The 13,748-nt window shown below is 37.2% G+C and overlaps 1 protein-coding gene across 1 annotated transcript; it reads left to right on the plus strand.

The window, feature by feature from the left end:
- The first annotated feature begins 2,364 nt into the window (after positions 1-2,364).
- On the plus strand, positions 2,365-6,832 carry LOC121506674 (succinate dehydrogenase assembly factor 1, mitochondrial-like). Its single transcript, XM_041782515.1, has 2 exons — positions 2,365-2,538; positions 6,050-6,832. The coding sequence occupies exon 2, from the start codon at positions 6,301-6,303 to the stop codon at positions 6,547-6,549; it is 249 nt and encodes an 82-aa protein (XP_041638449.1). The 5' UTR covers positions 2,365-2,538; positions 6,050-6,300; the 3' UTR covers positions 6,550-6,832.
- Positions 6,833-13,748: the final 6,916 nt, after the last annotated feature.

The following is a 13,748-nucleotide window of genomic DNA, read 5'->3' on the forward strand; positions in this document are numbered from 1 at the left end:
AAAAAACTGAATAAAACTGAATTCTCTGATCAAAATGACATTAAAATAATAGAATTATAGACAATATATCCTAAGTTTAGTCTTTGACATAAGCAAAATGACCAACACGTCCTTTATATTTGCAGAGGTGAGGTGTCAAAAGTATTCACATTCATTACTCAGGTAGAAGTATAGATACTAGGATTTTTAAAAGACTTTTGTGGAAGTTGAAGTATCAACTCAAGCTTTTTAATAAGTAAAAGCGTAAAAGGACTGGTTTCAAACCTACTTAAAGTATAAAAGTAAAAGTAATGTAAGGGGGGAAAAAATTCCATTAAGGACAAAAGCTTAGGCCGTGCCACAGGGGCCTATAGTGCACTATCACCCCCCCCACACACACACACACACACTCACACAAAAACCATTTTCCTAACTATATTGACTTTCTGACTATAATGTTATATTAAAATGTTAATGTTGAAAAATTTGGGATGCACCTGTTTCAGCCACATTTATGCCCACTGAAAATGAACGCATGTTAGTACAATGCAAATACATTCAAGAACCATATATGTGTACTACTGAGCATTAAGTGTTTCACTGAGCAGAAAACGTGATGACTAGTTACCTATAAGTGTTGATCTTCCTGGCTACCAACCTCCTCGGTGCTTGGTTGGGACACTTCGCTCCAGTTCTCTTGAGTCTCTGCCACGGACATCTTCGTACTAGGCTACATCAGTTTTTTTTTTCTTTTCTGTTTTTTACTAGGCTACATTCGTCTGATATTTCCTTGCTGGAGTGTGACTGATGTGTGTCGTGCGCAGGTGCGATGGATCACGTGCAAACCAACAGGGTGTCGGAATGGTATTAAGTTTATACTTCTCATCCAACCATAATCAAACTCACTCTATCCGGATGGCGCGATTTATCTGGATAGGCGAAATGTAAGGAGTGTAAAAAGTAGGCTGAAAAATAATTACTCCAGTAAAGAATAGATACCCAAAATTTTTACTTAAGTAAGGTAACGAAGTATTTCTAGTTAGTTACTTGACACCTCTGTATGTTTGTCCCAGTCAGTGTGATTTACAATTTTGGGTGAGTTTGCTCTGTCAGAAATGGGTCCCTTTTTTAGATAATGATGTGACATTAAATTTGTGTGCACACTTGAGTGATTTGTATGTATTTACATGTTCAACAACATGTCTCCAGTAACTCTGTCTACTTTAACCTTTAGCAATAAAACAAATATGTTGGCTTACCCAAGCCAAAGGAGTCTTGAAGAGTCTGATTTTACTGTTAAAAGCTTTACACAATAATCATTTTAGGTCTTGTGTTGTATTCAGATTTCAAGTCTGACTAATAATTTGGCAGTTAAGATAAGTCTCTGAATATTTTTTTAATTAGCCTATATGTTTGCTTTTTCTGGTAATTTTGTTTCTTTAGGATGCAAAGAATCAATGAAAGAACTATTACAAATACAATAAAAACTAAAATAAAACAGCATTTTCACAAATCAGAAGCTAAATTCAACAGTAAAATCCAACTAAAATTAAACTGACATTGAAAACGAAATAAAAAATTTAAACTAAATGGGGAAATTACCCTTGTAACTTTGGATCCATATTTTTGATTAACTTTAATGTGTTCTGTGGCTTGTCATTTAAAATTTAAGGCCATAAAAGTCACTTTGACTAACACACATCCTTATCCAATCTGCTTTGTAGTCGACCTTACACCATTTTAATCATCTTGTCCCATAGATTGCTGCATTAGCATTATCTGTAATCAGGGAACTCAGTGTTGGATGTTCTAAATTTCCCAGCAGAGACCCCTGACCCTTTTCTGATTTAATCAGACTCACTGTGATTTAATAAACTCTGTACTATGATGAAACACTAGTCTAGGTCTCTGACATCCAGACCACCAGGTTGCCCACTTAAAAATCAGAGCTGCCCACCCATATTATGACAGGTCTTTTCTGCGAAAGCAAACATTATTCTGCTTTTTTTATAGTTCAACTGTTAATGAGCTCAACACACCTGCAAAAATGTGTTATGATAAGTATCACCATACGACATATTAACAGAAGAGAGGAAACAAAAGCCAAAAAACATGAAATTTGGGCGTTTATAACCCAAGAAATTGTTCTGCCCTCCTAAAACCATTTGGCATGTCACAAACATTACATTCATTCAGAAAATTCACCTCTGGGTTGGCATGAAATCTCATGCCTTTCATTTTTGACTGTTCATGGAGCAAATATGAGTATTAATTTTTCGTAGTTCAGGTCTTATGAAATCTTGAATTTGAGTTTTGTAATTGTGTAGGAAGCTTGCTTTTATTGTGAAATTGTACACCGGAAGTCCATTTTGTAGTCCCTTTTGGTCATTTGTGTTGTAACGTGGGCTAAGGTCAAACACAGGCGGTTTAAATTAGTTAACACAGCTTTTTAGGTAAGACAGCTTGCTGTTTGGTTAAATATCCATAAATACGTTTATTAACTGACGGAAACAAACAGCGGACTGGTTAAAACCAGTTTGTAAACCCAGTGTTCAGAAGGTAAGCTTACTGTGTTATTATGTCAACTCTTTAGCTAACATTACAAAGGTTTTCTGTTGGCTGATATTCTGTGTTTTCCCGTACTCTAGAAATAAGAAAGAAACGATATCGGTATCTGTCAGTATAGTGGTGTTACGGTTTAAAAAGTGACCGTGCTAAGTGCTGACTTTCAGCCGAGTGCATGTGTGGTTTGAGTAGATACAGCAGATGATGAGAAAGAGTCCTGACCAAAGTTTTGCTTCTCATAACATTGCCAAATTTACTGAATTCTCTACAATCCCTTCTCTCGCCCTTGCTTGAAGATCCATTATTTTCAAAGCCTTGGTACCTGTGGGAGAGTTAATTATAGTAGAGTGAGGGTCATGGGAACAGCTTTAAGCATTAAGGTCTGCAGTGTAGAAAAAACAGCCTAAATCTGGTATGAAAATGTCAGATCCAATGTGACTGTTGTGAAGTTCACACTGTTAGAAAAACACCAGATATGAGCCATAGAAGATTAACCTGTTAAGCCCTAGCTTCTTTTATTAGGCTACTGCTCAAAATTTACAGCCCAGGGCATTTGTGAAGTTTGTTCAGAAGTGTAAATATGTGTATATATGTGACTGGATCAGACAGAATCAAGTTGTCAAATGGAAAATGTCATTTTCACCCAATTGTTTTTTTTTTCAATTTTAGCACATTTATCCCAGAGAAATAATGCAGTTGAAGTCCAACAATCTCCAGTGAGCCAAAGCTCCACATTTTCACAACTTTCATGCCACTGAGCAGTGTAACTCAACCCTGCTCAACCAAAGAGCCAAATTACTGAAAAATACTTTTACAAGAGCAACAATGTAAGTGGTGAAAAGTGGAAAATAGAATAAGTTAAAGGTGGCAAAAGTGGTCAAAAAGTGGCAAATACTGGGAGAAAAGTGGCAAAAAAGGGCAGAATGTGTCAAGAAATGGGTCGGAAGTGACCAAAAAGATAAGTTAAAGGTGGCAAAAAAAGGTCAAGAAGTGGCAAAATCAGCAAAAGGTGGGAATATGGGCAAAATCTGGCAAAGTTGGGAATGTGGGCAAGAAGTGGCATTCAATTGCAAAGGCAGCTTAAATGGGCAAAAGGGCAGAAATGGCAAAAATGAGTAAAAATGGCCCAAAAGTGACAAAAATGACAAAAAAAATGAGTGAAAAGTGACTAAAAAAATCAGCAAAAAGGTGGAAGGTAGGGAATTAATTGGAATTTAACTGCAAAAGGTTAAATAGGTGAGAAGTGGCAAAAGGGGGCAAAAAAATTACACAAAGCAGGATAAAAGTGTCAAAAATAGGTTGAAAAGTGACAAAAAGAAATGGCAAAAATGGGCTTAAAGCGGCAAATACCAGGAGAAAAATGGCGGTTAAAAAAAAATGACTTACAGGTGGCAAAATTGGCCCATAAGTGGCAAAACCATGGCAAAAAAATCAGTGAAATGGACCAAAATCAGAAAAAAAAGTTGGAAAATGGGCAAAAAGCATCAAAGAGTGGCAAAATGGGAAATATGTGACATTTAATTGCAAAAGGCAGCTTAAATGGGCAAAAAGTGACAAAAATTCAGACAAAAGAGCCACAAATCATCAGAAAAGAGCCACATGTGGCTCTAGAGCCACACATTGAGTATCACTGCACTAGAGGGTTATCAGAACATAATAAAAGAGATTTTAGGAAAGCAATGTCCAGATGAAATCCCCTCTTGTGCCATTTGGGCCCTATTTGGCCCAATCTCTGCCATTTGAAAATTCTGAGGTATCAAACTTTTTTTACTCATATGCCATTACAGGTGGTCCCTGCATTATGAAATTCTTTTTTTTCTCCCTGAAATCACCCAGAGCTCCATATAGTTCCCTTTCAAAGAAAGTCTTACAGAGGAACTAAAGTTTGACACCAAGAGGAGCAGATTTATTTTCAATGTTACAAAAAACAACACAAAATAAAGTGCAGAAATCTAAAGGAAACTGTTACAACAACTGAAAACTGCACAAACATGACTAGAATTTTCAGTAGAGGCTGGGCTTTCAGATGAGACTATGTTTGTGTCTGTAGTAGCAGGCACCATCCCATAGGGGGCGGAAGTGTCTGTCTACGTAGCACTACGGCCACTGTGATATGTGGTTATTGAGCTGAGTCCTTTTTGAGTTGGATGTGGTGTAGGTAAAAATGGTTTATTTTTGCTTGTAGCTGAGCTTCTTCTGTTTAATTTGATGTGTAACATGATTATTTTTGTGCAAAAATAGAGTGCACAGAGCAAGTTTGTTTGGATCAAGGTGAGCAGGACCAAATTTGGTCCCGCTAGGGCTGAAGAAGTTAAAAAAAAAAAAGATTTGGTAACTTTTAACTGCAAAAACGCAGGAAAAAGAAAATTAGTTGACTTAGATTTTTATTCACAGTTTTAGTTGACAAAATTATATAGTAATAATAAAAAAAATTTATTTGTAAAGCAAACAGAGGAACAAAGCAACAAAACCCAACAAAAAATGAAGACAGCACAAAGACACCAACAACATTAGCAGGACGTACAGCTTCATAAGACTTCATGTTAACTTAGACATCACAGGACACCGTTAGAGCACAGACATTAGTTAATATGCAGCTAAGATTTCACAGTCATTATCAGCAGCAGAAATCCAGTGTAAATTTCCAAAAATGACCAAAAATGTTTGTTGACACTATTTTTGTGTGAGAAAGACTAGTCTGAGTCTAGACTAGTCTGAGTCTAGACTAGTCTGAGTCAAGACTAGTCTGAGTCAAGACTAGTCTGAGTCTAGACTAGTCTGAGTCTAGACTAGTCTGAGTCTAGACTAGTCTGAGTCAAGACTAGTCTGAGTCTAGACTAGTCTGAGTCTAGACTAGTCTGAGTCTAGACTAGTCTGAGTCTAGACTAGTCTGAGTCAAGACTAGTCTGAGTCTAGACTAGTCTGAGTCTAGACTAGTCTGAGTCTAGACTAGTCTGAGTCTAGACTAGTCTGAGTCAAGACTAGTCTGAGTCAAGACTAGTCTGAGTCTAGACTAGTCTGAGTCTAGACTAGTCTGAGTCAAGACTAGTCTGAGTCTAGACTAGTCTGAGTCTAGACTAGTCTGAGTCTAGACTAGTCTGAGTCAAGACTAGTCTGAGTCTAGACTAGTCTGAGTCTAGACTAGTCTGAGTCTAGACTAGTCTGAGTCAAGACTAGTCTGAGTCTAGACTAGTCTGAGTCTAGACTAGTCTGAGTCTAGACTAGTCTGAGTCAAGACTAGTCTGAGTCTAGACTAGTCTGAGTCAAGACTAGTCTGAGTCTAGACTAGTCTGAGTCTAGACTAGTCTGAGGCTAGACTAGTCTGAGTCAAGACTAGTCTGAGGCTAGACTAGTCTGAGTCTAGACTAGTCTGAGTCTAGACTAGTCTGAGGCTAGACTAGTCTGAGGCTAGACTAGTCTGAGGCTAGACTAGTCTGAGGCTAGACTTTTACAGTGAGACTGAAGATGTCTCTGTCTAAACCCAGTGTTTCTTGTTCTCCCACAGTCAAATGTCAGATCCTTCCTCAGTCTACTCTGCATCAGCACAACACCTGGAAACCTCATCAGCCAATCAGAGCTCCTCAACCTGGACAGGCATGAATCTTTTCAGCTGTTTGTAAGAAGAAATCAGAAAGAACAACACAGGAGATAAAGCAGATCTCTGTGCTGCTACAGACACATCATCCCATTGACCTTGTGTCTGGGGTTTTTCTATTTGAGAAGAAGTCTTTTTGGTCTGCTGAGGTTGACTCTGCGATGGTTCGGCACAGTAAACTTCAGAAGCAGGTCCTCGCTCTGTACCGACAGTTCCTGCGTGCCGGTCAGGACAAACCGGGCTTCATCCCTCGAATCCGGGACGAGTTCAGAGAGAACGCTCGCATCAAGAAGACGGACGTGATGCACATCGAGTATCTGTACCGACGAGGACAGAGGCAGCTGGAGCAGCTGAAGGACGTCAACACCAAACAGCTGGGGTCGTTCTCTAAACCCGGGGACAAGAGCTGACCTCTCACATAGATGACGCCATCATGGGACCCTGAACGATGCCAACGAATACCTCTCAAAGACTTGGATACTGTGACTGAGATGCTGCGTTCATGTTCAGAAGAAAATAAACGCTCAATGTGGAGTAACTGAAGTCATTAACATAAAAAAGCATGTTACAACAGCTGTAATACAGCAAGTGAAAACGTTTTCTTTGACTGTTTAGATGTGTAAAATAAATAAACTTCATGTTGACAGAAGACAATAAAATCTGTGATGTAAATAGATGGCAGCTTTGTAAAACACTTTAAAAACAGCGGTTCACTGAGTGATTTGACATTTGAAGAAAACTTCAGAACAGAACATAAAAACCAGAACAAAAGGCCGGCTAACATACATAACCTGAACATTTTAAGGACTAAAGCAACACAGGGACCCAGCCCTGCTAACTGAGACCACAGAGAACCAAAGATGTCAGAGAGTACCATTATTTAATAGAGATGTCAACAATAGGAGATATAACAATGAAAGGGTACTCTAAGCTCTGAAATGAGAGGATTATAATGAAATTGAAGCCATAAAACCAAGGATTAGGTAGAGAAAGGAGCTGTAGAGCATGTGTGTTTCTTCTGCATAATCTGCTCTGTCAACCTTACAAAGTTTTGATGGTCAGAAGTTCCCTAAGACTCTGGTCAGGGACTTCAGACCACAGAGTCTCACCTCAACAGTCAGGTTCACCTGCTCATCTTACCTAAATGAAATTAATTCTGTTTAAAGGAGAAATCATTGTGGGAAATCCACTTTTAATTAGCATGTTAGCATCCACAGTGCATTCAGAAGGTATCAAGACCTCCTTCACTTTTTTCAATTTTATCTTTCAGCCTGTTGGTACAGTAGAAAAAAAAAATTATTCTCATTAATCTACACTCAGTAACCCAAAGAGATGAGAGGAGACCAAGAACCTGATGGTCACTGACTGAGCTCCAGAGATCCTGTGTGGAGATGGGACAGAGTTCTAGTAGGACAACCATCGCTGCAGACCTCCACTGATCTGAGCTTTATGGAGGAGTGGAGACAGAAGACTCTCCTCAGAGTAAAACACATGAAAGTCTGCTTGGCTTCATGGGGAGTATTTTGCAAACTCAAAGTGGGCTTTCATTTCACACGTGTGCATACAAGGACATTACATTTTGGAATCCCTACATCATAGAAATACTTTTTGCTGTTATAGTTTTGAAGTTATTGTCAGGAGAGAAATTTCAGTATTTTTTTGTATTGGGGGATTTGCTTAGACATTTTCAAGCATTTCATTAAAATTTAAGGGTCATTTTTGTATATTTTGGGGGGGATCATTTGAAAATTGGGGATAAATTAATTTTTGGGGAGCATTGTCATGGGAATTTGGGATAACTTTAAAAAAATTAAATTTCAGGTATTTTCATAAAAGGTTCGACAACATAATTGTAATTCGAGGGAATTTGATTGGACTTTTTGTGGGGGGAGATTTTGCTTTTTAAATTCTCAAGAATCTCATGGAAATTTCAGGTAATTTGTCTGGAATTTGGGGTGATGGATTTGTAAATTTTAGGGAATTTGCTTAGATTTTTTTCTAATTTACATTTGATTCATGGGGAACATTTTTATTAGGATTTTTTGGCATTATGATGACAAAGTTTTACTGAAACATTTAGGGAATATTTTAGAAATTTTGGTGTGCTTTTTATGGACTACGCTAAAATATTAAGAATTTTCAGATAAATTTTGGAAAATTTGTGGAAAATATTTTTTACAATTCAGATTTGTTAAAATTTCAAACTTAACAGGCTCTGCATTTCCAAAATAAGAAAGAAAACTCAAAAATGTCTTTCCAACAAAAGGTGGATATATAATATGGGGATATAATATGGTACTGGAATAAGCTTAGGTATAAAACTAGTAAATAAACAATACATGATTTGTTCATTAATTTTGTTACATTTCTAAAATGTAATCTTTATAGCAATAGTTTTGCTTGTAACAGAGTCATTTATTTTCCTTATTTTAACTTTTAACTCATGTAAAGACACAATATCTTCCACTTATGTTCGACCTTATTAAAGGTTTACGCTGAATGACCGCTGGGAGGCAGCAGCGATTTCACTAATACTTAGAGTCTGTGAGTAGGCACCAACGAAGAAGAAGGCATGTAAACAGGAAGTAACATAATCGACATCCTCTAGTTAGTAGATTCGTCTCAGTTTTCGTTATATTTCTGTGAAAATAGACAGTGTAGCTGTGGCTTGTATTAGCCCATGAGTTTTTGAAGGGTTATTTAAGTGAAAATTGTCCCCTCTATTCCTTTTTCGTCGATTATTCGTCATTTTATTTGTTCTTCCGTTATGTCGGGTTCGATGACCTCAGGGGAAGGAATGAGCAACGACCAGTTATTTCAGCAGGTAAAACATCCAAATACCCTCCCTAATACTTTGGATATTATTTATGTTTTCAGTTTTAACAGTTTTATACGGAGATCAGGCCAAAAAACCTTTATTTTGAATCAGGATAATGGTGAATGGAGCCAGCCTGTAAAAACTAAACCCCGGACTCTTCAGTATCTCTGTCGACTTTAATGTTTTAGATAAAATCACACTTTGTGATTTTTAAAATCCTCAGTATCTCTGTCGACTTTAATGTTTTAGATAAAATCACACATTGTGATTTTGTCTAAAATCTTCAGTATCTCTGTCGACTTTAATGTTTTAGATAAATCACACATTGTGATTTTATCTAAAATCCTCAGTATCTCTGTCGACTTTAATATTTTAGATAAAATCACACTTTGTGATTTTTAAAATCCTCAGTATCTCTGTCGACTTTAATGTTTTAGATAAAATCACACTTTGTGATTTTTAAAATCCTCAGTATCTCTGTCAACTTTAATGTTTTAGATAAATCACATTGTGAGTTTTATGTAGAAACTGATTTCAAGGTTTTTAACAGAGATGTAAAAAACACAATTACTGGACTCAAGCAAAAGTACAGTTGCTCTGGTTAGAATTTCCTTCACAAGTAGAAGAAATGGTCTATAAATTTACTCAAGTGAAAGTATTAAACCTAAAGTTTACTTATTTTTTAAAAATATTTACTGTTACTACTTAGAGTACTGAGTCATTACTGAAGGGTTGTACAGTAAAATACGATCTTTCCTTATTGGCAATAACAAATAAATAGATCTCTGTTCAGGGAGTGTCACACCTCCATAATAAAGCAAAATAGACAACAAAATTTAAAAAGTTGATTAGACTCAAAGAGTCAAGTTTAACACTGTAGGCGTGTCTATATACATAAATCAATGCCACTGAATTAATAGAGATTCTGTCCTCCCTCTTGCAGATATCGCTGCTGCGCTGGCTGAACTCACAGAGTGAAGAGGACCGCAGATCTCTGGCAGCAGTGACAGGCATTCAGGTGGCCAAAGAGCTTTTTAACCGGCTCACAGGTCAGGACCAAGTGGACGCTTACAAGGTAACTGTGCTTCCTGGGATTAGAGAGTGAGTGCCAAATGTGAAGGAATAGTTTACACCAAAGTACGTGAACCAAATAAATGAGATATTTTAAAACAACCAACATGAAATTGGCAGAAGAGAATAATAATAATAATAATAATAACAATAATAATACATTTATTTTATGATAATAATAATAATACATTTATTTATAAAGTGCTTTCAGTCAAAGTGCCATCCAAAGATTAAAAAAAAAACAGAAGTAAAAACAAAATAACAGTAAGAACATTTAAAAATCTGAAAACATTTAAAAACATTCTGAACTATGAAAGGACACCAGAAAACAGAAACAATCTAAGACTCACATGCAGCAGTAAACCTGGATCTTCAGGGGACTACTCAATTTTAGACTTTGTATTTAATTTATACCAGTTAATCTCAAATGACGATTATTTAGAAAGATTGCATTATTGGTAGATTTAGTAACAGTAACAAAACAATCAGAAAGACATGCTTTTGAATGGCTTTAGAAACTTTTTATTAGCTTTTTAAACAGGAGAAGTGAAGACAGAGGGCAGACTGTCCCCTTGATAGTTAGTGTAGGATGGTGTTGATCTGTAAAATATGGACTTTATCCATAAAATTATAAAAATTAAGAGCACAGAAAGCTACTTTAGCCGGTTGTGTGATGGCAACAGAGCATGATTATTTGGCATATATTTTTTAATCGTATGTTTCAGCCCTGTGATTAATTAATAGAAATTAAACAAAAACTTACACAGAAAATAAATCACCTGAAGATGCCTGCCTCTGCAGGTAGACTGTTTTGGTGCATAAAAAGAGAAAGTGTGCTATCCAAACTGTCTTTTATGGGCACATAAGAGCCCAGCCTCCTAGGAGCACAAAGCAATCACACAAATGTAAGGGTTCATCAAATCAGACAGGTATGGTGGTGAAGTGGCATTCACAGTTGTACAAGTCAGCAGCACATAAAGTCTACTTTTGCCTGAACAGGAAGCCAATGAAGAGAGACCAGCGCTAGACAGAGAAACTCAAGTGTGAGTTATGAAATTAGTCAGGAGTTTTGTAAAATGAAGACAACATTAATAGTACCAATGAATTATAATACCTTTTTAGTGTTTCACAGTGACAGACATTTTAAATTTTGGAGCTTTTTCTATGCTTATAATATTAGAGTTAGAAAGTTTAACCATTCGGTTACCAAGAAAGATCATAAACTCAAACATGGCAAATAAGCCCAATTTAAAATTTCTACTTCATCTACAGTAGCCATCAGAAGGGAACACTTTATAAGTTAAACCTTTTATCACTCTATTATCATTACATGCAGGATGTTTACCTTTAATAGTTTAACAACAGAGCACAGTGGGGTTTGACTTTCAAAAACTTAGAATACTATCTAAACAAGTTAGCTCCTCTCTCATTATCTTATGAGCTGGTAACCATTCAGACTGATGTTTTGTTTCTGCAGAGAGAATGCATCCTGGGCATCTCACAGTTCATCAAAGAGAACCCTCGAGCCTCGCAGAGTCAGATCAACGCCGAGGTGGAGAAAAGAGTTTTGGTTTTCGCCGCTCGAGTCAAAGCTCTGGAGTCGGCTCCGCTCCTCTGAAGGACAGATTTAAATATGTATACCAGATGATTTCAGAACAGCTTATCTTTATAAAGGAAACTTTATGATTCCACGTCTTTTTATATTTTGATGTATTTGTGTAATTATTTTCCTTTTTATAATTATCACTTAATGAACTGCTTTATTCAGAAGTCTATACCATATTCAGAGAAATAAAAGCATGAGGGACCACTGAGGCTTAGACTTAGATGTGAAATAAAAAAAAAACAGCTCAGTCCTTTAATTGTAGTGAAATTTATGTTGTAAGAGTTGGAATAGTGCTGGAATTTGCTGCTGTGAGGCAGAGGAATCTGTGACATCAGCTGTTTTCCTGTGTTAATGCCTTAAATTTTGTGTTAATGAAGAGGAGAAGCATATTCTTTGTTAATCCTTGAGGGGAAATTCAGTTTTCACCCTTTTTTTTTAACATGTTACACACATTTAGGATAGGAATGCTCACGTTAACAACCCACATCACACTCAATGACCAATCTGTACCTCTATGGCTCTTTAAATAAAAATCCCTATATACTTTCAGTTTTACGGTGCTGTTCTTGAATCAGAGATGTTCTGACTAAATGTGAAAACATGGACTTTCTTTCCTCCTGCTTTCATTCAGTCCATGGAGGTCTTTTTCCATTTGCCTTTTTCCCACTTTAATCAGTGTTTTCATAGTGATATGAATCCAGACTCTTTAAGTGATCTGGATCATTTAGCTCAGTCCAGTAAGAAAAAACAGAGCCCCTCTCTGTTCCCACTGTCTCTTTATTTGGTATCATGTTGGCTTATAAGAAAACCAAATTTATCAATGTTTTGACCTATTATTGATATGTGTGTATACATTTTACAGAAATAGTTTATTATAATTCAACTCTAATTCCCACAATAACTCTGTAGTAGTGAAGTAAAGATCATCCCTTTATTCTGTTGTGTATTTATAGAATAGAAAAGCACCCCTCTCACATAAGAGTGACTCCTGGACTTTCTTACACAGGTGGATCTAAAAAATATATAAATTCATGAAAAAGTTAAGTTTTTCCTGTGATTTAATTCAAGAAGTGAAACTTTCATACATTCTAGATCTTCATCTTGATGATTACGGCTTAACATTTACAAAAAGCAAAAGAAAAAATTAGAACATCACAAAGCATCAGTCCAAAAAAGGTTTTAAAATACAGAAATGTTGTGGTTCTGGAAAATTCCACTCATTTATGCTCTCAGTAACTGGTCAGAGCCCATTTTGCACAAATTATTGCATCTCTGCTTTTGTCATGGAGCCGATCAGTCCGTGGCACTGCTGGGGTGTTATGAAGCCCAGGTCGCTCTGATAGCAGCCTTCAGCTCATCTGGATTGTTGAGTCTGGTGTCTCATCTTCCTCCAGAGATTACGGGGTTCAGGTCAGACTAATTGGCTGGTCTATCAAACACAGTAACACCATGGTCAGTAAACCAGTTTCTGGTAGTTCTGGATTCACTCTGGGCAGGTGAAAAGGAGATCAGTATCGCCATAAAGCTTCTCGGCAGATGGAAGCATGAAGGGCTCTGAAATCTCCTAGTAGATCGCTGATAGCTTTGGCTCTGGGCTTGATAAAGACCAGTGGACCCCAAATCATCACTGACTGTGGAAACTGGAAACACTGGACTTCAAGCACCTTGGATTCTGGGTCTCTCTGATCCTCCTCCAGACTCTGGGACCTGGATTTACAAATGAAATGTCAAATTTAGTTTCAGCTGAAAACAGGACTTTGGACCACTGGGTAACAGTAGTTCTTTTTCTCCTGAGCCCTGGTGGGACATTTATAACGCTGTCTGTGGTTCAGGATTTCCTTGACACTACGATACCTGTAGTCCGTTTCCTGGACCAGTCTGTTTGGTGACTCTTGATCCACTGACTCCAGTCTCAGTCCAGTCCTCATGAAGCTCTCCAAAATTCTTGAATCTGCTTTGTTTGACAATCCTCTGAAGGCTGGGCTCATCCCTGTTGGTTCTGCTCCTTTTTTTATCACATTTTCCCTTCCAGTCTATTTTCCATGAATCTGCTTTGATACAGAACAGCCTGCCCTTCCAACAATGACCTTCTGTGGCTCACCCTCCTTGAGAAG

This window comes from Cheilinus undulatus, unplaced genomic scaffold, assembly GCF_018320785.1.
Source record: "Cheilinus undulatus unplaced genomic scaffold, ASM1832078v1 Contig7, whole genome shotgun sequence".
NCBI lineage: Eukaryota > Metazoa > Chordata > Actinopteri > Labriformes > Labridae > Cheilinus > Cheilinus undulatus.